The 27676-nt window shown below is 38.7% G+C and overlaps 1 protein-coding gene across 8 annotated transcripts in view; it reads right to left on the bottom strand.

Moving 5' to 3' along the window:
- rbbp8 (retinoblastoma binding protein 8) overlaps positions 1 to 27676 on the bottom strand; it is a 171554-nt gene that overhangs the window by 13630 nt on the left and 130248 nt on the right. For all 8 annotated transcript variants that reach the window (XM_087986033.1, XM_087986030.1, XM_087986028.1 and 5 more), the window contains 12 exons: positions 22415 to 22527; positions 22232 to 22307; positions 21970 to 22148; positions 21354 to 21461; positions 19370 to 19470; positions 18575 to 18699; positions 12661 to 12763; positions 11956 to 12549; positions 9287 to 9419; positions 7155 to 7234; positions 6303 to 6411; positions 984 to 1097 (listed from right to left, as the gene is read on the bottom strand). In XM_087986033.1, the coding sequence (XP_087842159.1) occupies positions 984 to 1097; positions 6303 to 6411; positions 7155 to 7234; positions 9287 to 9419; positions 11956 to 12549; positions 12661 to 12763; positions 18575 to 18699; positions 19370 to 19470; positions 21354 to 21461; positions 21970 to 22148; positions 22232 to 22307; positions 22415 to 22527 (1835 nt within the window). The remainder of the gene's footprint in view (positions 1 to 983; positions 1098 to 6302; positions 6412 to 7154; positions 7235 to 9286; positions 9420 to 11955; positions 12550 to 12660; positions 12764 to 18574; positions 18700 to 19369; positions 19471 to 21353; positions 21462 to 21969; positions 22149 to 22231; positions 22308 to 22414; positions 22528 to 27676) is intronic.

Here is a 27676-nt window from a genome sequence, read left to right as displayed (position 1 = left end):
TAATCATATACCCATCTGGATGCCTTTTAAATGGTGCAATTGTACAAGCCTCCACCACTTCCTCTGGCAGCTCATTCCATACATGCACCACCCTCTGTGTGAAAAAGTTGCCCCTTAGGTCTCTTTTATATCTTTCCCCTCTAGTTCTGGATTGGCCCCATTCCAGAGAAAAGATTTTGTCTATTTATCTTATCCATGCCCCTCATGATTTTATAAACCTCTATAAGATCACCCCTCAGCCTCTGACGCTCCAGGGAAAACAGCCTAAGCCTATTCAACATCTCCCTATAGCTCAAATCCTCCAATCCTGGCAACATCCTTGTAAATCTTTTCTGAATCTTTTCAAGTTTCCGATAGGATGGAGACCAGGATTGCCTGCACTATTCCAAAAGAGGCCTAACCAATGTCCTGTACAGCCCTGACCTCCCAACTCCTGTACTCAATACTCTAACCAATAAAGAAAAGCATACCAAACGCCTTCCTCACTATCTTATCTACTTGACATCTTAAAATTCAAAATTTAATTGAAAATCTAAATCAAATTGAAAGGGAGATTAAAATGGAATTTAGATCAGGTACTGCGAATGATATTTTTTAACATTTCCTTTCATTTCCTGTGCCATGCCAGTATTCCACTGTCACGAGTTACCCTATTTTGTCCAGGTAGTCATTCTTTATTGCTGAGTAAAGACAATGACTGCTAATAGGATATTTAGTAAAAACGCACCTCAGGTTTTATCCAACGACCAATGACACGTTTCGGTAGACATAACTAGATAATATTCACTAGCAGAAAGTCTGATTAATTTTACTGGTCCTTTATTAGTTAATTCTACCATTCCTGTTGCTGGCACATGATACAAATTAAGGAAATATTTAAAAACAAAGGGACTTCCAGGTTAGAATGTGCTACTGCGACACTGTACTATTGCCTACTATGTCACCTGGACAAAAATATCATTTGATCCCAAAATCCAGATTACCATTGTCATATACATTATGTGGACTCTTCATTTTTTCAGGATACGATTCATATTCTCCATAAGCAGTACGGTCAAAGACCTCAGCAAGACTTTCATCCATAACATGTCTGCTTCCTGCAGCAAAAATAAACAAAAACAATTAATTACAAAATGGCAAAGGAATTTTTGTTTGTCATTATTTACTGTTTTGAGAATGTTGAGATGCATAGCTAAGCTATGGAGCTAATAAGTACATAACTGTCAATTGGAGTCAATGGGACACTTATGCTAAACAAACAAGCCATGAGACCCACAATAGATCTTTTTCATACATGTAACTTATGCTTTTCCTCAATACTCTTTTGCGAACTAAGGCATTTGATTCTTACATATTTCAACACCATTTACCCAAGCTTTGCGATTTCCAACTGATGATATGTGGGTTCGGCCTCTCTATGTTCGGATGTTTAATGATTAACCTGTAAATATTTTTGTAGCTATAGTGATTTCATATAAAGCACAGTATGAGAGAGAGACTTCCCAGAGTGTAGTGGGTTTTGATTTCATTGGGTGAGTTTTACAAGTGAACAGAACAGTTGTGCATTTGGCTTCAGCTAGAAGGCTCAAGAATTGTGCTTTTAGCCAAGGGAAACACTTGTAGCTTAGTTTTTTAGTAACGGTTTAGTAGAGTTACAGGCATCTTGGTTGAAAAACAGCTACTCCTAAAGAAGGAGCATTGTTCAGAACAGTTAGAAAATAGATTACTTCCATGAATGGAGTTTAGTTTTAAAGTTCCAGACCAGAAGCTTTTAGTTAAAATCCTGAAGGGATATTTGAAGCTGGGAAAGTCTAAGCTCAGTTGTATGAAGATCCAAAGAAGAGACAATTAAGATTCTCATGACTGGGAAACTGAAGCGCAGGGAAATTAAGCCGTACTGATTTGACAGGGAAGGGAATTCTCTCTGGTATGAATATTATAAAGTAGTGCTGCTTTGATGAATGGGATTTCTTTTTACTGAGTGCTCGAAATCTTTAAAGTTATGTCATATATAAATAGTTTGGTTTATTCTATTTTCTCTGTTCATTTGGGTACTAAATTCTTTATTATTACTAAAATCAAATAATTTCAGCTTTGCATGCTTGTGTTTCAGAGAAGAAAACCCTTGTTAAAATCAAAAACAATGATCTACCAAGGCACATTTAAGTCTTTGATTTGTCCAGTAATAATTGGAGTCACAATACTTTGAAACAAATCATTGTACAGGCCCAGAAAGAGACATGCATTTATCCATGAAGACAAATCGAAACATTACCTCTCACCCTTCAAATGTTTGGTTTTCCATAAGGCATTCATTGTCTTTCTGAAATTCATTACATTCTCTCTCTTACACAGCTTTCCTCAGAAGATTATTCCAACTTAGATATAATTTCTTGCAAAAAATAGCTAAGCTATCAACATTTCCTCATCGAAAACATCAATATGTGCACTCAATCAGTGCTTTAAATTGACGCACTTCATGTCATTTTGTTTGAATGCTGTTAATTCCATTGAAGCCTGTTTTTCCTGCCTTCAATTGCCATTTTCACTTTAACATTATTTCCATGAGTTGACAGCATTGAGGTTGAGTACGGGCATCAGAGTTGCACATCACAGATGTGTGTCTGGTGCTGCCTGCACTCCTGATTCAATCTTCCGGTTTTTCTGGTGCTGGGCTTTGCTTTGTCCCAGTCTTACTTCTTTGTTCTTACTTTTCAGCTCCAGGTCTAATCTTCTCTTTGCGCCTGAATTCAAACTGAGAATCATGGCCTCCATCTAGTGGCAGAAGTCAGTCAGTGCAAGTAGTTCTGGGAGTCTAGCTCCACCAACCAACTTCTGCCATTAAATGGAGTTTGGTCAAGCTAACAGGACTGTAATGTATAGTAAAGGGAAGGACAGTTATTTTTTAAATATTGTTTTGCACATCTTTTATATTTATTTTCCCTTTTGTTTCCCATACCAAAAATGACCATAGGAACCTATTCTTGGAATCAAGCCATTTGGATGCAGAACTGGCTTCAAGTAGAAGACAGAGGATGGTGGTGGAGGGTTGCCTTTCAGACTGGAGGCCTGTGACCAGTGGAGTGCCACACGGATCGATGCTGGGTCCACTGCTTTTTCACATTTATACAAATGATTTGGATGTGAACATAGGAGATATAGTTAGTAAGTTTGCAGATAACAACAAAATTGGAGGTGTAGAGGACAGCAAAGAATGTTACCTCCGAGTACAATGGGAATCTTGATCAGATGGAACAATGGGCTGAGGAGTGGCAGATGGAACTTAATTTAGATAAACGTGAGGTGCTGCATTTTGGAAAAGCAAATCAGAACAGGACTTACACACTTAAATGGTAAGGTCTGGAGAGTTCCTTGAAAGTGGAGTCACAGGTAGATAGCAGTGAAGGAGGCATTTGGTTTGCTTCCCTTTACTGGCCAGACCAATAAATATAGGAGTTGGAAAGGTAATGTTGCGGCTGTACAAGACATTGGCTAGGCTCCTTTTGGAATATTGTGTGCAATTCTGGTCTCTCTCCTATTGGAAGGATGTTGTGAAACTTGAAAGGGTTCAGAAAACATTTACAAAGATGTTGCTAGGGTTGGAAGTTTTGAGCTATAGAGAGAGACTGAATAGGTTGGGGCTGTTTTTCCTGCACCATCAGAGGCTAGGGGTGACCTTATAGAGGTTTATACAATCATGAGGTGCATGGATAGGGTAAATAGACAAGGTTTTTTCTCTAGGATGAAGTCTAGAACTAGAGGGCATTGGTTTAGAGTATGGGGGAAGAATTTAAAAAGGGACCTAAGGGATAACTTTTTCACGCAAAGGGTGATGTGTGCATGGAATGAGCTGGCAGAGGAAGTGGAGGAGGCTGGTACAATTACAACATTTAAAAGGCATCTGGATGGGTATATGAATAGGAAGGGTTTAGAGGGATATGGGCCAAGTGCTGGCAAATGGGACTAGATTAGGTTAGGATATCTGGTCAGCACGGACGAGTTGGACCAAAGGGTCCCTTTCTGTGCTGTACATCTCTATGACTCTAAGATCAGTGTTCAGCTCGGTCTGGAGATAATATATAATCATGAATGAGAAATATCGTCCAATACCACAAAAATTACTCTAATCTTTATAATGCGTCCAGTTACTGGCTGATCAGCCATAACTAAGACTTATTGTCCCATTAAAACATCAATTACTCCTGGCTGAACAAAAAAAACTGAAGCTTTTTAAATCAGTCCTCAGTGTATTACAGAGGATCATTAGTTTCAGGCCATACAGTGATTCCTATGTCTATTCAATTGGTGAAAACTGCAACACTTTGGAGTAGCAGGGTATCTGACATTAACATCCAACTCCTAAATACCAGTAGAATAGCACTAATGGGATCAGTATAGTGAGGCTCTTAAGTGGGCGTAGTTGGCCATTTCGGGCATCAATTGGCATTTAGGTAGTAAGGGCTGAAAAATGTGTTGCTGGAAAAGCACAGCAGGTCAGGCAGCATCAAAGGAGCAGAAGAATCGACGTTTCGGGCATAAGTCCTTCTTCAGGAATGAGGAAAGTGTGCTAAGCAGGCTAAGATAAAAGGTCGGGAGGAGGGACTTGGAGGAGGGGCGTTGGGAATGCGATAGGTGGAAGGAGATTAAGGTGAGGGTGATAGGCCGGAGAGGGGGTGGGGGCAGAGAGGTCGGGAAGAAGATTGCACGTCAAGAAGACGGTGCTGAGTCTGAGGGTTGGGACTGAGAAAAGGTGGGGGGAGGGGAAAGGAGGAAGCTGGAGAAATCTGCATTCATCCCTTGTGGTTGGAGGGTTCCTAGGCGGAAGATGAGATGCTCTTCCTCCAGGCGTCGTGTTGCCATGGTCTGGCGATGGAGGAGGCCTAGGACCTGCATGTCCTTGGCAGAGTGGGAGGGGGAGTTAGAGTGTTCAGCCACGGGGCGGTTGGGTTGGTTGGTGCAGGTGTCCCAGAGGTGTTCTCTGAAACGTTCCGCAAGTAGGCGGCCTGTCTCCCCAATATATAGGAGGCCACATTGGGTGCAGCGGATGCAGTAAATGATGTGTGTGGAGGTGCAGGTGAATTTGCGACGGATATGGAAGGATCCCTTGGGGCCTTGGAGGGAAATGAGGGGGGAGATGTGGGCGCAAGTTTTGCATTTCTTGCGGTTGCAGGGGAAGGTGCCGGGAGTGGAGGTTGGGTTGGTGGGGGGTGTGGACCTGACGAGGGAGTCGCGGGGGGAGTGGTCTTTCTGGAACGCTGATAGGGGAGGGGAGGGGAGGGAAATATATCCTTGGTGGTGGGGTCTGTTTGGAGGTGGCGGAAATGACGAAGGATGATACGATGTATCTGGAGGTTGGTGGGGTGGTAGGTGAGGACCAGTGGGGTTCTGTCCTGGTGGCGATCGGAGGGATGGGGTTCAAGGGTGGAGGAGTGGGAAGTGGAGGAGATGCGGGTGGATAGCATCGTCAACCACATCTGAGGGGAAATTGCGGTGTTTGAAGAAGGAGGCCATCTGGGTTGTTCGGTATTGGAATTGGTCCTCCTGGGAGCAGATGCGACGGAGGCGAAGGAATTGGGAATATCGGATGGCGTTTTTACAGGGGGCAGGGTGGTAGGAGGTGTAATCTAGGTAGCTATGGGAGTCAGTCGGTTTATAGTAAATGTCTGTGTTGAGTCGGTCGCCTGAGATAGAAATGGAGAGGTCTAGGAAGGGGAGGGAGGAGCCTGAGACGGTCCAGGTAAATTTGAGGTCGGGATGGAAGGTGTTAGTAAAGTGGATGAATTGTTCAACCTCTTTGTGAGAGCACGAGGTAGCGCTGATACAGTCATCGATGTAGCGGAGGAAAAGGTGGGATGTGGTGACAGTGTAGCTGCAGAAGATGGACTGTTCCAGTCGATTCTCCTGCTCCTTTGATGCTGCCTGACCTGCTGCGCTTTTCCAGCAACACATTTTTCAGCTCTGATCTCCAGCATCTGCAGACATCACTTTCTCCCATTTAGGTGGTAAGGCCCAATTTGAGCTTTTCTACATCTTAGTAAGGGGCAGTTAGAAAATGATAGGCTCTCCAACTGTATTTACCCACCCGTGCTTAGGGATGGAATTAAATTCCACACTAGAAGGCCACAGCATTCACATCATTTGTTTGATGACATGTTAGAATTTCAAAGGTCTGTAAGTGAAATATTGATTTTATATTTTCAGCATAGCTAGTTGGAATAAAGTGTCTTTGCACTAAATAGTGCTGTTGAAATTAGCCCAGAATTGCTTAAGAGTAAAATAAAATATTCTTTTTGTTTCCTTACCAAGGTTAGACTGGTTGATTCTTGATTCTTTTGGTTTCTGCAACATACTTTCACTCACATAAGTGCAGTCCATATCCAGGCTATTCATCCCTGGTTGCCTGATGGCTTTCTAGAGAAATAAAGAAAATTTAAATTGTTCTATCAACAGCTTTTATTCTACAACTGAATAAAAGCATTACGTATGATTAATGTTCTAATAATGGAATTTTTTTTGCATTCCTAATGCATAATTCAGATTTGAGTTAGTGATTTGTTCACCACAAAATAAAGCAGACAGGTGGTAATTTATGATATCACTGCAGAATGAGTCCAGTTGAATTGCTTGAAATTTCAGAATATCATTGATATTGTTACATTTAAAATGAATTAAAATTGTGTTTGCTGACATTGCTTTAAATCATGCATTTAAATCATGCACAGACAGCCAAATCAGGAATCCAAGAATCAAAGCATTCCCCACAATCCTCATTCCCCACCACCCAGCATCCAATTCTCTCCTATCCATCTGCTCTCCTCCCTCCACTTGCACCCTATCCCGATTCTCTCTTCACGTTTCAATGCATGTGCAGAGCGATAACGGTTATGGGATATGAACAGTGCAATAAGAATTAATTTTGAATTTATGTCAGGGTCATATAGATTTATAGCACAGAAAATGGCTCTTTGGCCCATTGCAACCTTATCAGTTAAAAACAACTACCTAACAATTCTAATCCCATATTCTACCACTCAAAGAGCCAGCATTGAGTTGAATGGCCTCATTTTATATTGCAATCATCTGTGATTTCAAATAAAAATGAACAACTGATCCAAACATAATACAAACAGTCTCACATTTATATAATCGGTTACCTTTGAGTCCACTTCTGAAGCACCCATTGTGCAATCTGCTCCTGGATCCATGCTCCACTGAATGTTTTCTGATTTTGTTGCTGAAATTATCAATATTTTAAAATCAATGAGCGTGTTATCTCAATTTTTAAATAGACCTCATCTTATCAGAAAGATAGGGTGGCTTATTTTTATTTTGCAACAAATCAAAATGATTAGGCTGTGGAAAAGATGGAATTACATTTGCTACTGACAAAGGAATACAAAGATAAGGTACGAAATATATAAAATCCAAATGGGTCTTGTTTGCTTGAAGCGAGGGTTAAACAGGCAAGAGCAGCCCAGAAGAGACTGAAAGAAGTGAGAGCAGAGAGAGGAAACAGAAGGATAAGGAGCGAAAGAGATACAAGAAAAAGACAGAACGAAATAGCATTAGGGAGAGAAAGATGAAGGAAAGCTCATCTAGTTGCAGCGACTGGTTTGTTTTATAATGAAAATATTTAATATATTGAAACTTGCTATGTTCTTTGGGAAAAAGTTGAAATCTCTGATCTGGTATTTAAACAGGTTTACAAAGCAAGGCAAAATGCTCATTGGTGCCAATATTAATCAGAAATGCTTGAGGCTAGAGAAGACTCTCAAGAGTACTTAAATTTTCACTTGATGGATGGCCGATGCAATTAATATTGGTGCTTTGTTAAGATATAGTGAAGTTGCTCGATAGGCTGCAGAATCTATGGGTTAGGAAGGGGCAGCCACTGTGTCCCCTGCTAGAACTGTGTAAGTAGCTATTACAAACGAAACTGGATTAGTATTAGCTCGCTATCCATCATAACTGGATTGCCAGCAGCATTCAAGAGTCACCTGTGAATGACGCATAATGAGAAAAGGTACTAAAGGGCAACTGCTAGGCTTGAATAGTCAACAATACCAACCAGAAATGGGAAAAGTTGAGAGATAAATTTAGAAGCAGTGACTGGGAAACTAGCCTGTTTATATTGTTGCCAGTCTGTCCTATTACTTGGGCTTGATTTGCTGATCTGCAAGAACACTGACTTATATTTATACAGTGCACTTAACACATTAAACATCCATAGGTTGGGAGTACGCCAGTCTTGGGCGTGAGAACTCTAATCCTAATGGATTGAATTTATGTTTCAGAATCAACACTAAATGGCCCATGTTAGTGTTTATACACTAGACCAGCCTCTTCCCACCTGATTTAACTCAAGTCCTTGCCCTTCCATTGTTTTTTCCCTTATGAATTTATCTAATTATTTCTTAAATAATATGTACCCATTCATTTCAATTAGCAGAAAGTTCTACCTCTAATTATTCTAGTAAAGAAAATCCTCCTGAATTCCTTGTTGCACTTGTTAGTCACTACCTTAGATTTATGGCTTCTAGGTGTGTATTCCATCATCCCAATGTCCAGTCTCTCAAATTACTTTGCCATTTTAAAGAACTATGTTACTTAATTCTTCGAATATAATCTTTCAGTTCTGCTATCATGTTCAGGAATCTGTTATTAATTTTCTTCATTGCCTCCATACTAAACAGTTCACCAAGTGACAGCTCATCAAAGTTCGATACAAGTTTAACAACTCCCTGCTGGATGATGACTATATGCCAAACCTGGACCAGATGATGGTAGAGAGAAATTAAGACAATCTATGGCATAGATTCCAAAGCCAAACAATAGCATAGAACAGGGTCAACTGAAATAATTGAAAAGTTACCCCCAAGTTGAATAGAGTAAAACACAAAAGCATTGAATGGAGCACAGACTCATTTTTATTTCAATTCAAAATATGAATTACAAAGAAAATACTATCTTTAGATGCTTAAAATGTTTGAAAAAGGGGACTTAGAATAATCAATTTGAAAAAAAACAAAAGAAACTGGATAAGTTTTTTTCAGATATGGAAGACTAATGTCTGGTCCTTAAACTGACATTTTGCTTTAGATCCAAGCTGTAATGGAGCAGACTGGAAGGAGAAACTCAAAATAAAGACAATAGTCTCAAAATTTCTCAAAACAATTAGCCAGTTCACAATATTCTAAGCCAGACAAGAATCATGATACATTATCCAAAGTCCACAATTCAATTGAATCATTTGAATGCTACTGAGTTACCTGAATTACTAACTTACCATCATTATCAGTGTTTTTACACTTTCCAATTGTTGCACAAGGATTTGGGTTTGGTTGAAGTACCGAGGTGGGCTCTGATTCTGCGGATGCTGTTTTTGCAATTTTCCTTGTTGGAACTTCGACTTCAAAATCCTGAGACAAGAATATGAAATACTTTTTAGGAAATGAATAATGAAAAATGGGATTGATTTCTCCAAGTTTTCTGTTGGCACTACAGATCTTTCATTGGGGTCAAGCTGAAGTCTTTAGCAGTTTAGTCCATCTTCGTAAACAAGCTGAACCAAATTGCAGAAATAGCAGTCTGAGGTTAATTAAGATTCTGATTGACAATTAAATTTCAGACTAGCTGACGTTAAAGAAGCTACATATTATTTTGATGGCCAGTCCTTCATGATCTCTTTAAATGGTCACTGGTGAACAAAAACAAAACAAAAAAAAAGGTCAGTATTGAGGTTTTCCAGAAGTCAAAAAACATGGCTGAAATTTTACAGTTCTTTTCCTGTTCGAGATAAAGTATATTTGAAATTAACTTTGGACACATCAACCCTTCATGATCTTAGCAAAGACTTCAAAACTCAAGCAATATTTTTCTCAGAAATTCACGGAGAAAGTTATCTCAGCAGAGTCAGTGCTGTGCCATTTCACTTCAGTGGAAACCATATAAAGTGACATAGACAAAGGGAGTGTTTAGTCAAGGGGGTCTTGCTACGGGTTCACTTAATCTACATGAGCAATGAAGGAAAAGATGAGGGCACAGCAGACCTGCTGTTGCCAAAGAATGGGGCAGAAATCTACATCACTTTGGATACAGACTATGTCTTAGCCTCTGAAACTTGAGTGCAACATCTTGAGTGTGTCATCTCTGCCCACTGGTCTAAATCAGCCCGAAATATCTCATTGGATGTCAGTCAGTACACTCCATACACTGTCAGTGAATTTGATGATGTAGAAGCTATATGTATCACAGCACAGACATTGCTTCTGAAGAACACTTCAGTGCTGTTCTGCAAGTTTCTGGTTTAACACCTTCAAGTATACCTAAGTCATTGTAATCATCAAATATTCCCAACATTGTAGACTAAAATCAAATTTTCAAACAACATACAACCATATTGCCCATTTTCAGATCTTCAACAAAATAACATGGATATGGAAGCCACGGAATCCATTAATTTTATAACATAACGGTAATTGAGGTAGTAGAGGGAAAGAGACAACACATCGTCAACTTATAAAAGGTCCAACCTGAAGTGAATCTCTCAAATATATTTGGTAATGTGACCCATTATTTAAAACCGTTCCTGCAAAGCACACACTCTGGGGTGCTGCTTAATCTTGAGATTATTTATCATTACCCAAGTAAATATTGAAGCATAGTAATTAGTTAACCTTTTGTGTCATTTCACGTTTGCAGATTTTGATTTTATCCTGTTCATTCTTCAGTGATCCATATTCTCAACCTGACTTTTCTTTTTGTTTGTAAAATCTTTTGCTTTTTGTTTTGTTTCAAGTTCCTTGATTTTTTCATGATTCCATCTTGTTTCCTAATTGTTCTAACTTCTCTCCCAGTCTCTATATATTTGTTCCTTCCACACACTGCTGCTGCTTTCTTTATATTTATTAATATCCCAATTCAAAATCCCTTAAAATGAGATTTGGCCCATACAAGACACAGAACTTCATTGCTATTGCTACTTATGTTCTGAAGAAAGAAATGTTAACTCTCGATTTCTCTCCACAGATGTTGCCAGACCTGTTGAGTTTATCCAGCAAGTTCTGCTTTTTTTGTTCATTGCTATTGCTGATATTTTATGTCATATTTATTTCTCTTCACAGCTTTAGTTCATCCACCATCGCCAGATCTGGCAGTGAATCTTTCCTTCATAGATTTTTTCTTAACCTACTCAGTTAAAGGTAAGTCCTGTACACACTAAGAGCCTCATTCCCTTATTCCTGTTGCCTACCTCTTCTGGCCAAAAACTTTCCTCTGATTATTATTTTGTAGAATAACACACACACGCATATGTAATATGATATTTAAATTATTGCTAAAAGTTCCAAATTCATATCAGAAATGAAATGAAAACATATTTTTCTACTCATTTATGTTTGACCAGGATCTCGCACTGCGATGTGTGGTATGGGGAATGAGTAAGAAGTGTAACTTCCTACTGCCACATCATCTTCATTGCCACTGAGTGCAGTCTCGTAGAAACGCTTTGATTTTCTTGCCTTTCCTGGGAGAGGGCTAGCTGTCTACCAACCCCGGAAGATTGATATTACAGAAGCTCAGTAGCATGGAAGAATTCCATTAGCCTCAATGCTGCCACTATTCACACAAAGGATAGTAAAAATCTACATTTTGGAACAATTATAGCTTTAATGACTACTGCTGACGTTAGTTTTTGTTTGGGTAAAGGGTTGACAGATATGGAACTATAACAGACAAATAGTATTAAGGTTCAGATCAGCCATAAACTAATCGAATGACAAAGTAGGTTCAAGGTGCCCACTGCTGTTTCCAATGTCGTAGTTCAAACTATAATGCCACAGGTCATACTATGCTTTCATTTTCCATTCATTTGCAATGGAGAGATACTACACAGATATTCTCACTTTGAACAAATGTGGCAAAGTAAACTATATTATCTATATACAGAAGACATACCTTTTGGTCACTAGGAAGTTGTCCATTCTGAGAAAAATCACTGGATTGCAGCTGAGAATATCTACAAATTGATGAATCAGCACCCTCATCATTTTTCTCACTTTTTACTTTAACATCTTGACATATTCCACTATGCGATCTCCCAATGGTCTCTTGCAGATAAACATCATCCTGTGGATCCTTATTAAGTCCATTATAGGCTCTTCCGAAATTTGTCATTTTTATACTTTGTTTCATGGATTCCAGTTGGTTAACTTGCATAAACTTATTACACACTGCATCTTTCCCTTGGCTTCTATCTCCCAACCGGCCACTAGAAACATGATCTGACAAGTCCAATGGCGTATCAAGATTATCACTGTTTACAGAAACAGCCTTCTCTGATTTTGAAGAAAGATTTTCATTACTAAAAGAAGGCTTTTCACAATTAGTGAGCAATTCCCTTTCATCTTCTATTTTTTTTCTTTTCGCCGACCTGTTAGACGTAGATAGGTAAGAGGTGCTCCCAGCTGTATCGGACTTAATTTCAATGTGATTTTTTACAATCTTTTGTTCACCTTGCTTTGATTCTTCAACATGTTGGACCATTGTCATCTGGTAAGTCAAAAGGAAATAAGAAGTGTTTTGAACGTTTGGATTTCATAGCTAAACATGTCCAAGAAATTCCAATTCTTCCAAAAATGTCAAAAAAAATGACAGACTTACTTCGCGATCAGTGAAATCTTTAGTTGAAATTCCAAATACAGGAGATTTACATTGAGAAACCCAGTTTCCACTTTGTTCATTTCCTTCTGCTGCACAAGAAAACCTGAAAGAAAATATTGAGACTTTTTGGTTGCCTTCTCTCAATTGGGCAAATCACAGCACTTGGTAGACATATGAATATTCCAGCCACATTTAGCTATGATTTATGTTATAAATAAACCTGCATATTTGGAAATAATTAATTTATTACAATATGAATTTTGAGAAATTGGGCAAAGGAAGGAAATGCACACACACATTATACAATGGCTACAGAGATGATGCATGCTTGATTTAGATATTTCATAAGACCACAAGAAACAGAAACAGAAGCAGGCCATTCAGCCCCTCAAACCTGCTCCACCATTCAATATGATTATCACTGATTCAACTGTTGCCATGTCCACTCTCCTGTTCATTTCCCATAACCCTTGATTTCCCTAGTGATCAAGAATTTATCCATCTATCTCAACCTTAAATATACACAAGGATTCTGACCCTAGACATCTCTGTGGCAAGGAATTTAAAAAGTTCACTCAGAGAAGAAATTCCATTTATTTTTGGTCTTAAATCGGCAACCCTTTATTCTGAGACAATGCCCTCTAGTCTAAGATTCTCCCATGAGGAGAAACATTCTCTCAGCATTTACCTTGTCAAGCTCCTTAAGAATCTCACTTGTTTCAACAAGACCACCTTTCATTCTTCTAAACACCAGTGGGTAGAGTCCCAACCTGCTTAATATTTGCTCATAAGACACTGCCTCCATACCAGGCATCATCCTGGTGAACATTCTTAGAACTGCCTCCAATTAAATAATATATTTTCTCAAAGGAGACCAAAACTGCTCACAGTACTCCAGATATGGTCACACCAGTGCCTTGTAAAGTTGCAGTAAGACTTCACTACTCTTATAATCGAGCTTCTTGAAATAAGGAACAGCATTCCATTAGCCTTCCTGATAACATATTGCACCTGTGTGCTAGCTTTCTTTGAATGGTTGCACAATTATGCACCAACTAACTCCCTTTGGGTTGCTGCTCTGAGGTTTTCTTCATTTAAGTATTATTCTTTTCTTTTGCTCTCCCTACCAAAATGAATAACTTCATATTTTCCTACTTTATACTCCATTTCCTAAATTTTTGCCCACTTACTTATCAATATCTGTAAACTGCTGCAGCCCTCTCACAATCTGTCTTTCCACCTATTTTTCATGTCGTCTGTAAATCTGGCGGCAGTACATCCACTTCCTTCTTCCACTAATTTATATATCTTGTAAACATTTGTGGTCTCAGCTTTGGTTCCCTCCCACAACCCAAAAATTTCCAGGTTAGGTGCATTAGTCAGGGGTAAATATAGGATAAGAAAATGGGTGTGCTTGGTTTACTCTTCAGAGGATCGGTGTGGACTTGTTGGGCTGAAGGGCCTGTTTCCACACTGTAGCGATTCTAATTCTAATTCTCTGATCCCTGAGGAATCCCACTGGTCACCAATCTGAAAAAGAAGCCTTTATCCATGGTGGCTATTTCCTGCTCATTAGCCAATTCCCTAACCATGCCAACATACCATCTCCAACACCATGGGCTTTTATGACAACCTTTTGTGAGGTATCTTGTTGAATGCTTTCTATCCCTTCTACCCACTCTGGTGAGACTTTCTCAAAAACCTCTAATAAATTACTCAGACATGATTTCTCCTTCATGAAGCCATGCTGACTCTGCTTGACTAGATTATGATTTTACAAATGTTCTAGTATTACTTCCTTCATATTTAACTCAAATACTTTTCCAGAATTCTCTACATTGGGAATAGACCCCAAAGTGGAAAATAGCAAATATGACCCCAATATCCAAGCAAGGTGGGAAAGAGAAAACAGAAAACTGTAAGCCAATTAGTTTAACCATAATAGCAGGAAAAGTGCTAAAATAATAAGGGATGTAAAAACAGAGGACTTTAGAAAATCATAACATAATCAAGAAAAATCCATAAGCAGTTAGAAAAAGCAATCAAATTTGACATTTTGGCAGTTTTGAGGTTAAAACTAGCAGGATGGATGTGCAGCACCTAGAAGATGGGGAAATGGATTTTGGGGAAGTGGTGGTGAGGTAATGTTGGGAGTGATGGAATAGTGTAGCAGGGTGTCATAGAGGAAATAACTCTATGGAATGCTGAGAAGAGATGGGAAGGGAAGATGCATTTGGTGGTGGTATCCTGTTGGAGGTGGTAGAATGGATGAAAAATCATCTTTTGAAGGTAAACACAGTTAAGTTGAAAAATGAGCTAAACAGGGCACCCTATCGTTACGTTAGGGGGGGGGGGGTTGCAGGAGGGATGAGGGTAGAAGGCCAGGAAATTGGTCAGGCATGGCTACGTATCTCACTATTACAGTAAAGAGGTAGTGTGGGGTTTCCTTGGTTGAGGAAAGAGGGGGTCATGATGGAGACATCACTGTGAGAGGTAGCATCATTGAACAGTTGCAACAGAGCGAGAGAAACTACAAGAATGGAATGAAATAGAGTCCTTACCGAAAGCAGGAAGTGTGTATGTGCAGTCAAGGTAACTGAGTTGGTGGGTTTATAATGGATATTGATAGATATCCATTTCAGAAATGAAAACATAAAACTCAAGGAAGGGAAGGAGAAGGGAGGGGGAAGAATAGGAAACAAACCTGTTAAACTTTTCCAATTCCACATGAGATGAAGAAGCAAAACCAATTACGTCATCTATGTACCGGGGGCCTGATGACGGCCCCTGCATACCTCACAAAGGGGCTGGCATAACTAGAACCCCCACAGGTAACAACTGCCATACCTTTGACTTGGAGAAAATGACACAATTTAAAGTAGAAATTGTTCAAAACCAGGCAAAGGATTGGGTGGTGAATGGGACTATTCATTCATCTATCAAGAAAGAAGCAGAGAGCCTTCATCCAATACTGATGGCAATACAGACTGGGAGAGGGATCTTCATGATGAAGATGTAGCTGCTGGAACTAGGAAACTGGAAATTGTGGGACAAATGTAAAGTGTCAGAAGAATCATGAATATATCTGGGAAGACATTGGATGAGAGAGAAAAAAACAGAATCAATGTAGGGCGAAATAATTCAGCAATGTTAAACAGCCTAAACTGAAGTAATGAGCAGATTAGACCAATGTTATCTACCTGGACTTCAACAAGGTCTTTGACAAGGTATCATACAGGAGGCTACTGAGTAAGTTAAGGGCCCATGGTATTAGAGGCAAGATGCTAACATGAATAGAAGCTTGGCTGTCTGGCAAAAAACAGAGTGGGGATAAAGGGGTCCTTCTCAGGATGGCAGCTGGTGACAAGTAGTGTTCCGTAAGGCTCAGTGTTGGGACCACAAATTTTCACTTTATATATTAATGATCTAGATGAAGGAACTGAAGGCATTCTGGCTGAGTTTGCATATGATACAAAGATAGAGGGACAGGTAGCATTGAGGAGGTGGGGAGGCTGCAGAAGGATTTGGACAGATTAGGAGAGTAGGCAAAGAAATGGCAGATGGAGTACAACGTGGGAAGTGTGAGGTCATGCACTTTGGTAGGAAGGATAGAGACATGGACTATCTTCTAAATGGGGAGAAAACTCCGAAGTTTGAAGTGCAAAGAGACTTGGGAATTCTAGTCCAGGATTCTGTCAAGGTAAACTTGCAGGTTGAGTCAGTAGTTAGGAAGGCAAATGCAATGGTGGGCATTAATTTTGAGAGGATTTGAATATAAAAGCAGGGCTGTATCTCTGAGGCTCTAAAAGACTCTAGTCAGACCACATTTGCAGTTTTGGGCCCCATATGTCATGAAGGATGTACTCGCCCTGGAGCTTGTTCAGAGGTGGTTCATGAGAATGGTTCCAGGAATGAAAAGCTTAACATATGAGGAACATTTGAGGACTCTGGGTCTACACTCTGGAGTTTAGAAGTACGAGGGGGGATCTAATTGAAACACATAGAACATTGAATGGCCTGGACAGAGTAGATGTTTCCATTGGTAGGAGAGACTAGGACCCAAGGGCACGGCCTTAAAATAAAGGGAAGATTTTTTAGAATGAGGATAAGGAGAAACTTCTTCAGCCAAAGAGTGGTAAATCTATGGAATTCACTGCCAGTGAAGGCTGTGGAGGCCAGGTCATTGAATATATTTAAGAGTGAGATTGATAAGTTCATGAATATTAAGGGAATGAAGGGTTAGGGGGGAGAAAGCAGGAGAATAGGGTTTCAGAAACTTATCAGCCATGGTTGAAAGGTGGAGCTGACTCAATGGCCTCAACGGCCTAATTTCTGCTCCTATGTCTTATCGCCTGCCAGGGTTGTCCTATTTGTGTAATATATTTAAGTTTGCTGCAAAATGCCTGTAAGACACAAGGAGGCTGCAAGAGGATACAAACAGGTTGTGTGAGTGGTCAAGAAATAAAGGCAGTAGTGGCAAAATGTGAAATGAGGCATTTTGGAAATCAAATAGAAAAGACAGAATTCTTTTAAAATGGAGAGAGATTAGGCAATATTGCTTTTCAAAGGATCCTGGACATCGTATGTGAATCAAAGAAGGTTGACATGCATGTTCAACCTGCAATTGCTCATCTTCATTCACCATTGCTTCCCATGTGCCAACTTAGAAAACAACTGTAAGGACCTGGATCTTTAACCCAAGCTGAAAGCTATGGCTTACCAGACAGCTTTGTTTATTCCATACTCTCCTGTGCTTTGGAACGTTGAACAACTCACAGCAAGAACCTCAAAGCACTGGAGAATTACCACCAGCAGGGCCTTCACAAAATCTATCAAATTTGGTGACAATAAAGGTGATCCAGAAGCAGGGTCCTCTCTGCAATGTTGCAATAATACTTTAGATTTATTTTTGTTTAACAGCTAAATCCTTCTTGACAGGTCCAAGCTGGCTATGTCACACACATATTCAAGCTGACAAAAATTGTGTTGGATTTGAAAACTGCAACCTTATGCTCTAGCACCACTGCAGTTCCTCATTTGCAGTCATGACTGTATTCCTGAAAATTGTGACTCTTAGTAAAAAGACTTTAAGTGAATTGCAGTTTACTAAATAAAACAATATTAAAAATGGAGCTAGATTACTTTGAACATGTGTTGCCTAGAAAAAAAGTACATGTTGAAATGCTGTATCTATACTTGTACTTTATATGTGCAATACGGTGCATTCCTAGCTGAAATAACTTTCAAAATAAAAACCAAATATAAAAACGTGTACAGTTAGGCACCTGGATCTTTCTCAGCCAAAATACATTAAAACATTATAAGCTGAAACACTTTACATTCCTAAATGCCTGCATTCACAAATCAAATGATTTTCAAATAAATTTTAAAATAAATGTTTTAAAAACGTCACCAAATGTAGTTTTACGCTGTTCAGGCTCCATCCAGTAGTAAGGATTGCTTAATGTAGCTATCAGTGAAGTTCTATGACTACCTGCACTGACTAGCTTCTGCCAATAGATGGAGCCCAGGACTTCAGTGAGTGCAGAGCAGGAGCGAGAGGACCAGTGAAAAGAACAAGTGCCAGGGCAGATCAGTTAAAAGTACCCAATGGTGGCAGTGGGCACAGATAGGGAATGGGGAACAGGTTTTTGAGTGGAATGGGGAAACAGCATTTTCAGGGTTGAGGAAGGGAGCAATGGGTAAAGACCATGTGAACAGGAGGTCTATGATAAACATTAAAATGAAACTTGCAACATTGAATGGCGATACTGAATTGCTATAGTTTATTAACAACAATAAAACAATATATTTAAGAAAGTTAACATGAAGCTGAAACGTACTGAACGTTACATGGGTTTTACTGCTCATGGTCCTAAGGAAAGTATAATCACTGTTAATAACATGCACGTACCCAGTGGCACTATCCTCCAAAAGTTCTGAGTTTGCCGCTTTACTGGCATCTTTTTTCAACATGTTACGAGGAATTTGTGCAGTCATGGTGACGTCTCTTTGCGATTTCAGAAGACTTTGCGAGTCCTTAAGAAGAGAAAGAGCAATATTTCAAATGGTGAAATATTTTTCTTTTTTGAAGATAACTTCCAAACAACTAAAGTCTTTAGATTGAATTGTATTAGCAAAGCTCTGCAAATGTAACTGTGACTATGCAATATAGAATTTAAAAGTAGTGAAATAGTTATATCTGTACAGGATCTTGGTCAGGCCACACAGAGTTCCACGTTAAGTTTTGTGCTGATTTACCCAGGTAATAGATGCAGGGCCAAAAAAAAAAGTGGTTGCAAGCTGCAGGACTCCAAGTTCCGCCTCCAATTCCAACCTCTCCCATATCCCTGAGGGGAGGGGGAAAAAAATCAGCCAGAGGATAGACTTGCTGATATTAAAGACCTAATTTATCTCCTTGGGAACACATTAAGAACACAACGTCAGTAAGTTCTTTTTAAAAAATATTCATCTGCCAACCAGATGTCAGCAGCTCTGTAGTGTCAGATCACTAGGACAGGCCAGAGGTGGGAAATGGTTAAAAAATTTAAAAAAGCAAGTATTTTTACTTGTTTTTTACTTTGAAGAACTTATTCTATTACAATTAAATGTTTATTACAGATTAGGGCAAGAGTCAAAATATGAATATTGTTAGCTCAGGAGAGTGCCATATTAGTTTAAAGAACAAATGCTGCAATGAAGTACTTACATGTTCCTCAGAAATGCCAAGTCCTAAAGTTTCTGCTACAACAGCAGCTAGATTAAAGTTGCTTTTCTCGACAGATAAATGGTCCTTTAGCATCTGCATGGCTGAAGATGCAAAAAGTATTAAATAAGGCATTTAATAAAATGGTTTCTTGTTAAAATGGGAATACAGCTGAATCAAAATATTTAAATTGAGGCTCCAGTGCATTCTTCACAGAAAAGGGAAATTACATCCAAAGTTTAATTATATAATATATTTGAAAGTTTACACCAAATTAAAACTTTACACCACTTATTACTTTTTTCTTGAATTCCCAAATAAGATTAAAAATGCTTTGAGTTTCCTTTTGACAAATCGAAATTAGATTTTAAAGTCTTATTGACCAACATCACATTTATCTGCAGGAATGCCAGCACTCCTGTACATTTCTTTTTAAGATGTGCTTAATGAAGGTAAGGTGGCATGCACTATCCTTTTGGAGAGATCTAAAAAGTATAACCAAGTTGGAATGAACCAAGTGAGGGACAGGTGCCACATGTAGGCTAATCTACACAGGTGACTGGTTCCTTTACCCAAGGGATATTGATTAACAATATGAGTACTATCATCTGATATCTGTCATTTTATAAGTTCTGATGAAGAGTCACTAAACTTGAAACATTAGTTCTGTTTTCTCTCCACAGCAGCTGCTGGACCTGTTGAGTATTTCTAACAAATTCTAGCATTATAATGAGCATTTATTAATGACATTCAGAATGTCATTAAAACCAAATTCACAGCATGCTATAACTAGGTACAAGTCAAAATGTAGCTGGCAGAAATATCATGAGTGGCATTACACCAATAGTCTGGAATGAGTTCTGCAATTTTACAGAACAAGACAATGGTTATGAAGTCCAAGCCCCTGCACTGTTTTTGTAAATAAAAACTGCATTGGATGCAATCTCCCCGTCCTTGGCCAGTGTAAAAAATACAAACATTGCATAGGAAACTATACATGGGTTACCTGTGCAGCTTTACAAGCTATGAATGTGCATAGGACAGGTTTACCCAAACCCTGAAGTAGATTCAATCCATACAGTCATAGAGATGTACAGCACAGAAACAGACCCTTCAGTCCGATTCGTCCATTCTTTAAAACCAATCTCAAAAACATGCATTCGAATGGATCTGCTAAACTTTTGGCCATTGAACACAAGTCAGTCATGAGTAAATTACTGAGAGCAATCGTGGAAATGGAGAGATCATAATACTCTGATGGATACAGAGCTTCAAATAGTACAAAGCAATCCAAATACAAGTAGTAGCCTGGTTGATTAGTTCATGAATAGCAAATAGGATTTCTGCAGTCTAATGAACTAAGGAAAGAAGGAAGTCAAACAAAGTATAAACCAAATGGCTCCAGGTCATGGGTATTTGGAAGTTGCGTCACTGGAAGTTGGGTCACTCAAACCAAGGTTAATGTGATGCAGTCGTGGAGATCTTGGGATGGACTAGGATATAAAATGGTATTTAAAAAGCCCCTTTATAGTAAATACAGTTTGAGAGCAAGTTTGGTATCACATGTATAGCGCTTGCTCAATTCCAATATATTTAGTCAGCAAAAACAAATTTCTGTCCAACTCTGCGGACTATATTCAAACAGAGGTCACAAAGACAAAATGCAGTTTGGCTCTCAGGGAATTTCAAAATTTTAAAATTGCAATTTAAAGATGGTGTACTTTACAATTCAATTATTTCTCAATGTTGGGTATTCAGGGTTGAGACTTAAAACATATCTTTGAATGTAAGGACATGTTGAATTTGTTTTTCTCTGGTTGCAATATAAAATAGCAAATTGCACAATGATAGTGGGTGCATGCATTCAACTAACAAGGATCACTATTGCTAGAGCTATCAAGCCAACTTGCAACATAACTGTCATCTGCCATTCATTACAAGTATCAAAACAATTCATTTACATACAGAGACAAATTTTCAGACATACTCTTTTCTGAGGATTGTTCAAGATCACAGGAATCTGCAACTAGGATTTCTTCATTCTGTATAGGTTGGTTCATGCCAGAGAAGCGTGCCAACAGCATTTTACATGTCTCTATACAATAACAAAACATCAGTTATAACAAATAAACGTTACAGAATCCAGTTTATAATATTTTAAATATTCTCTTGTGGGGTGGGAGTGTCGTTGGTTGGCCAGCATTTATTACCCATCCATGAAGCCCTTGAAATACTACAAAGATTGAAAGTATGTTTGAAAATTCTTGAGATGCATAATTGGCTACACCAAATTTTAAGCATTTTACTTTGCAAGATACTGATAGACATTGTTAAACCTCAAATATTATGAATCACATAGTGATCAATTTATAGCACTTAATGCATTTTTCTCTATTAATGCAAATTATCCACTCTCTGCCATGTTCACTTGACTATGAAGGTTTTCCATGGATTCCCAGAATGCAATTGGTAGTGCTTTAATATTTGCAATTGCGTGAATAAATCAACAACATTTTAAAATGTAGACTTCCAGCAGTAACCAAGGATAATCTTGTGTTTTACAATGTACAGTAATGTTAATGTATCACAAATCTTATCAATACCATTATCAGACTGCAGCCCTGAAGGTTCAGCATGGCCATGCTCTGTATAGCGAATATGACGATTTTCCTTTCTCCTTCGCAGTCTGCTAACTACAGAGGTGGAAAGAGATAAAATTGGAGAATCCGGGATTATTCCATCATCATCATCCGCTGCTTCGGTCACTTGCTGCTGTTGCTCCCTGGCAACAGAAATAAAAATTAGATAGGCCATAAAGTTTGACAATGAAATGACAAGATGAGCAAACAGACACTCATGACTTACTTCAGTTGATGTTCTAGTGATTCAAGCTGATCACTAAGTTTTTTGTTTTCTTCCTGAAGGTTAATCTTGTCATTCACTGTTGATTAAAGATAACGATGGAGATAGGTAGAAAGATAAGAAAAAGTTTTCTTATTTGAAAAAAAAATACTCTCAAGAGAAATCCTCTCCTAAACATCCACTCACTAAGTTCAGTAATAAGCTTTAGATTCTGCTGTCGAATATTTTCAAATTCCAGCTGCTTCTTCTTCATGTGTTCTTCAGTAACTGCACACCTGTCACATAAGCCAGCTCGCAACCTGCAACAAATACGGGTTTTGAGTATCAATAGACTGCATAATGAAGAGATTTTCCATCTAAATAGCAAATTTGTTGAGAATAGATTCAACAATTACAGATAATTGAACACAGTCTTTAGTTTCTTTGTCCAATTTTAATGTAGACATAAATTCCATAGTACATTAAGAGTAGGTTGCTAGACTCTAGAGTTAATAGCACTGTTTAAATAACTTGCATTACATGGCACTTCAAGGCATTACATGATACACATGTCAGACAAGAGTTTGTATACTTGATTTCCTATTTAGGTTATTCCTGATGTTAGTCTAATGCTCATGGATATACAAGGCATCATCTTAAACACTCACCTCAGACTGCAAAAACTATTTTTCAGTTTCTATTTGTAAAGATTAGAGATAGGGGACTTCCCTGTTGAAGCAACCTGTCTTACTTGCATTGCAGTACAGCATGCTTTCAAGCTGGAAAGCCAATAATTGTCCTTCATCTATGACAGTCCAGTTGTTATCCAAAATTGGGCAGCAAACCTATCCTCTGACTATGATTGTCTGCTCCTCCTCCTCCTCCACTCCATCCTCCTCCCTCACAAAGTGGCAGCAAACCACACACTGTTTATGGCCCAATATTCAGCTTTTACAAGTTTGAAGAGGGAAACCTGCCATTCATACCTGCAAAAACCCTCACAACTGGATTATAACCTTAATGTTAGCAAATAAGTCGTGATTAATATAGTTTATTCACAGCTGAACAATTTGCAGAAGCACTGAGGCCAGAATTGTTGATTTCAAAAGACAGAAATAAACACGTATTGCTAGAAAAAAAAAGATTTTTTTTAACCTATTTTGTCTTACACTCATAAGGACAATGTGCATGAACAGCAATTAAAAGAGGAAAGGCAATATTTATACTGGATGGCAGATGAGTGCTGATCATTTGGCAATGAACTCTGATAAAGATGTTGCCATGAAGAATACAACAATTAATTAGCTCAAATCAAAATCAAAGTTGGGCTGTCAATAACATAGTTCAACAAGCATGTTAAGAATAAATAAGCTATTGAAAATGATTTTTTTCAAACTTGCACCAGTTTCATTTCCAAATGTATTGATGATGCTAAAACAAGGCAGTCTCACAATTGGATGGACATTTCTACAAAGTGACTGAACAAATTGATACCTACATCATGCCCTATGCTACACTAGCTCTGAAGTACACAAAATGTATTTTTTGTTTGATTGAAAGACTCACACAACATAGAAACAGACCCTTCAGTCCAACTTGCCCAGATCAACCAGACATTCTAATCTAACTTAGTCCCATATCCATAGTTTGAATTCCTCTACACCCAACTATCCCACTACAAACCAGTGGTCACTGAAGACAGTGAATTCTTCAAGGTATGCCTGGCTGATCCGAGTTCACATATAAAAGATTCCAAAGGAATTTCAAAACAAACTCACGAATGGCCTGAAGGTAATCACTTTTGCACGTGAAAAGTACCCAATTTGTCTCAAATTATCCTGACAGGTATTTAAAAAGTTAAGCAACCTTCATCAAAAGATGAAGTTACCTATTTCACACTGCAACGATACACTAGCAACATAAGTGGTGTTTGCCACCAACAGAATGCTGTCATCAAGCTAAGAAGAAATATTCCCTGTTGAAGAAATGAGTAACAAACATCTACAATCATATTGAATAATGGAGCAAGCTTGCTGAATGGCCTGCTCCTGACCACATATTCCTGCATTTCAAAGACTGGTGGATCATATCAAATAGCATATCTCTTTGACTATTTGCAATAAAACCAAAGCTGATCAATTCACGGTTGTCAGGTGGGTTTGCAGTGTGGTGCACTTGCATGGTCTGGAAGCTGCAAATATTATAATACATAGTTTTGTTAGTTGCAGACAGAAAGAGAATGTACATGCACTGTGCCAATTTCACTCAATAAAACAAGTGATGCTCATTCATTTGTTCATTTCTCAAGACAGGCCTTGGCCAAACAGACTCAATTTACCCATTTTAGAACAGAAACAAAACCTGGCAGTTAATTGTTAATCATCATTAATTTGTACATTTTCAAGGCAATGCTTCTACCATCATTCAATTCCAAACTAATCTGCACTGTCTGCTCATAAATGTTAATTTTCCCTTAAATTCGTATTCTTGAAAATTGTCTTGATGGGTGAGTAAAAAAGCTTTGACAAAATGTTTTTTTCAGCAATATTCTAGTTCTGTCATACCCAAAAGTATTGAAATTACCTAAGCTGCAATTTTTGAAAAATAGCAGATCTTGAATCAACTTGGTGCAAGGACCCAGAAACCTGTGCCAACCCTAGCAGACAACTGCTCGGTGGAAAACACTGCCTAAGTTTTAAAAAGTTCAGGGAACAGGAATTTGCAAGTGCTGTAGTTTCACTACCCGGAATCTCCTTTTGTACAGTGCCAATGCTGGCACATCAGATATATCATTTCATCAAGAAAAGATGGGGGAAACTCATATGAGGGAAGCATTATGGCCCCAATCTGACAGACAGGCATTTATTTTCAGACAATTTTAAGATAGTCCCCTTTACAAGTAGACACCAGAAATTACTTGGAAAGATTGGGAGAAGAGCCAAGGAGAAAGGTAAGCAGCCTTGAATTGTCTACTCAAATTTTCAGTATCTTTGGTAGTAGTAGGAAAGGTAGTATATTTAGAAGAGTTATATTTTAACCCCCAAAGTCCAGGTATGCGGAAAGATTATGCAAATTAGACCTGTTTTCTGTAGAGTTTAGAAGGTTAAAGGGTGCTCAAAGTCTTCAAGACAATGATATGAAAAAAAAGTATAGATAAAGATAAATTAGTTCCACTGGTTGGAAATTCTAGAACTAAGAGTCGTTTTTTAAAAATTAGGGACAGACAGTTCAGGAGACATGTTAGAAAGCATTGCTCCGCACAAAGGGTGGGAGATGTTTGGAACTTTCTTCCACAAATGCCAGTCAATGCTCGATCAGTTGTTAATTTTAAATCTGAGATAGCTACATTTTCATTAACCAAAGGTATTAAGGGAAATGGTTGAAAGGCAGGTATATGGAATTCAGCCACAAATCAGCCATTATCACACTGCATGATAGAACAGGTTTGAAGGGCTGAATGGACTATTCCTGTTCCTATGCAAATCAGCTACTGGCATTCCCAGAGTAAAATTCATTATTTCAGAAGTACAAATTCCTTTCAATTTTCAGCAATATTCATAATTCCGAACTATGACCCCACTGCACTTTGTGGCAAGGAGTTCCAAAGACTCTCAATCCTCTGAAAAATGAAATTCCTCCTCTTCTCAATCTTAAATTGTTTTCCCTTTATTCTAACACTAAGCCCTCCGGTCCTAGACTCTGGCATGTGTGGAAAGACCCTGACAAACCTTTTAAGAATCCTATATGGTTAAAAAAAATGAGTAAAACCCCAACCTGTTTAGCCATTGCTCATGTGACAATGCCTCCAATCAGGGATCAACCTTGTGAACCTCCTCTGAACTGTTTCCAATGAAATAATATTTATTATTATTTAATAAGGGGACAAAAACTGTTTACAGTACTCTAGATGTTGTCTCGCCAGCATCATATAAAGGTGCAGTAAGATTTCCCTACTCTTGTATTCCAACCACCTTAAAACAAGGGCCAACATTAAATTAGCCTTCCTCATTACCTGTTGCACCTGCGTGCCAGCCTTCTGTTTCCTGTACAAGTATCTCCAAGAACCTTTGGGTTCTAGCTTTCTGCAGTTTAGGATCTGTGCTGTTTTTGTAAACTCTTTTTTTAGTTTTATGCTGTTTCGCATCTCTAGAATTGTCCACAAATGTTTTTTTTTCTGTGAAGTGGAGCTTTTTTCTCTTGGAGTATAAACTGGTCTTGAAACATGTTAAAGTGTTTCTTTAAACATTATCCATTGTTCTTCAGTTGTTTTCCCTATTAGCAGATTTTCCTAGTTTCTTCAAACATCCTTGATGTAGACAGACTCTGTCTCATCCCATTAAGGTCAAAAATCACACGACACAAGGTTATAGCCCAATGGGTTTATTTGAAAACACTTCCAGAATGCTGCTCCTTCATCAGGTTCGCCAAAAGCTAGTGTTTTCAAATAAACCTGTTGGACTATAACTTGGTGTTGTGAGATTTTTGACCTTATCCAACCCAGTCTAACACCAGCACTTCCACATCATCTTATTAAAGTTGGCCTTACCTAAACCTAAAATTCTAGTAGTCATGATCACTACTTGATAAATGGTCACGTACAATTAGATCCCTAATTAAATCCAGCTCATTACTCACAACTAAATCCAACTTTACTCGTACCCTTGTTGCATCAAGGACATTTTGCTGTAGGAAACTATCCTGGAGACACTGCAAAAATTCACTAGCTTTCTGACAGGTACTTGTCTGCCTCTCCCAAGCTATGTCGAAGCTAAAATTCCCCATTCGTACTGCACTGCCTTTGCTACACACTTATCTAATTTGTGCGTTTATAAAAGCTCTGAAGTACCAGTTTATATGAGGGGGCTTACATACAACACCTGTTACAGTTTCGTTCCATCCATAAGTTCTCCACTAGATGCTTTGTCCTCATTACATCCTCACCACTGAAGTGATTCTGTTTCTAAACAATAACGTCACTCCACCCCTACTGCCACTTTTTCTGTCCATCCTGTTAACCTTATGACCTGGTATATTGAGTTCCCAGTCCCAACCATCCTAAAGACATACCTCTAATGATCCAGGTCATGAAGGGCATAGCTCAAAGGTAACATGTTCATGACTAGTGAGACCTAAGTATATGAACGTAGACTGGTTCTTCACGGAACCTGGCAGATACAGATTTCTAGATATAACATTAAACCCGATGTATTGTTATTTTTCACAGCAGTTTCCTCTGGATGGCACAAAGAGCATAAAGAAAACGGACGTCACTATCCAGTAATGGAAAATATCTGGCTATCTGAAAATGGCATCTCAAAATGTAAAATGAAGTAGTCTGCTCAACAAAATAAAATTAGTTGATTTCATTGTCTCTGAGAAGACTCCCTCCCTCACTCTCCCACTCTTTTCAGCATCTTAGAGGTCTCCCACCCTTTTAACATTCTTAGGCCACAGGAAGCTGGCTACCTG

This window comes from Chiloscyllium plagiosum, unplaced genomic scaffold (assembly GCF_037043375.1).
Source record: "Chiloscyllium plagiosum isolate Xiang-an unplaced genomic scaffold, Cpla_swu_hap1 HiC_scaffold_4, whole genome shotgun sequence".
Classification (NCBI taxonomy): Eukaryota; Metazoa; Chordata; class Chondrichthyes; order Orectolobiformes; family Hemiscylliidae; genus Chiloscyllium; species Chiloscyllium plagiosum.
Note: the sequence above shows the minus strand (reverse complement) of the source record. Positions and strands in the feature narration are given on the sequence as shown.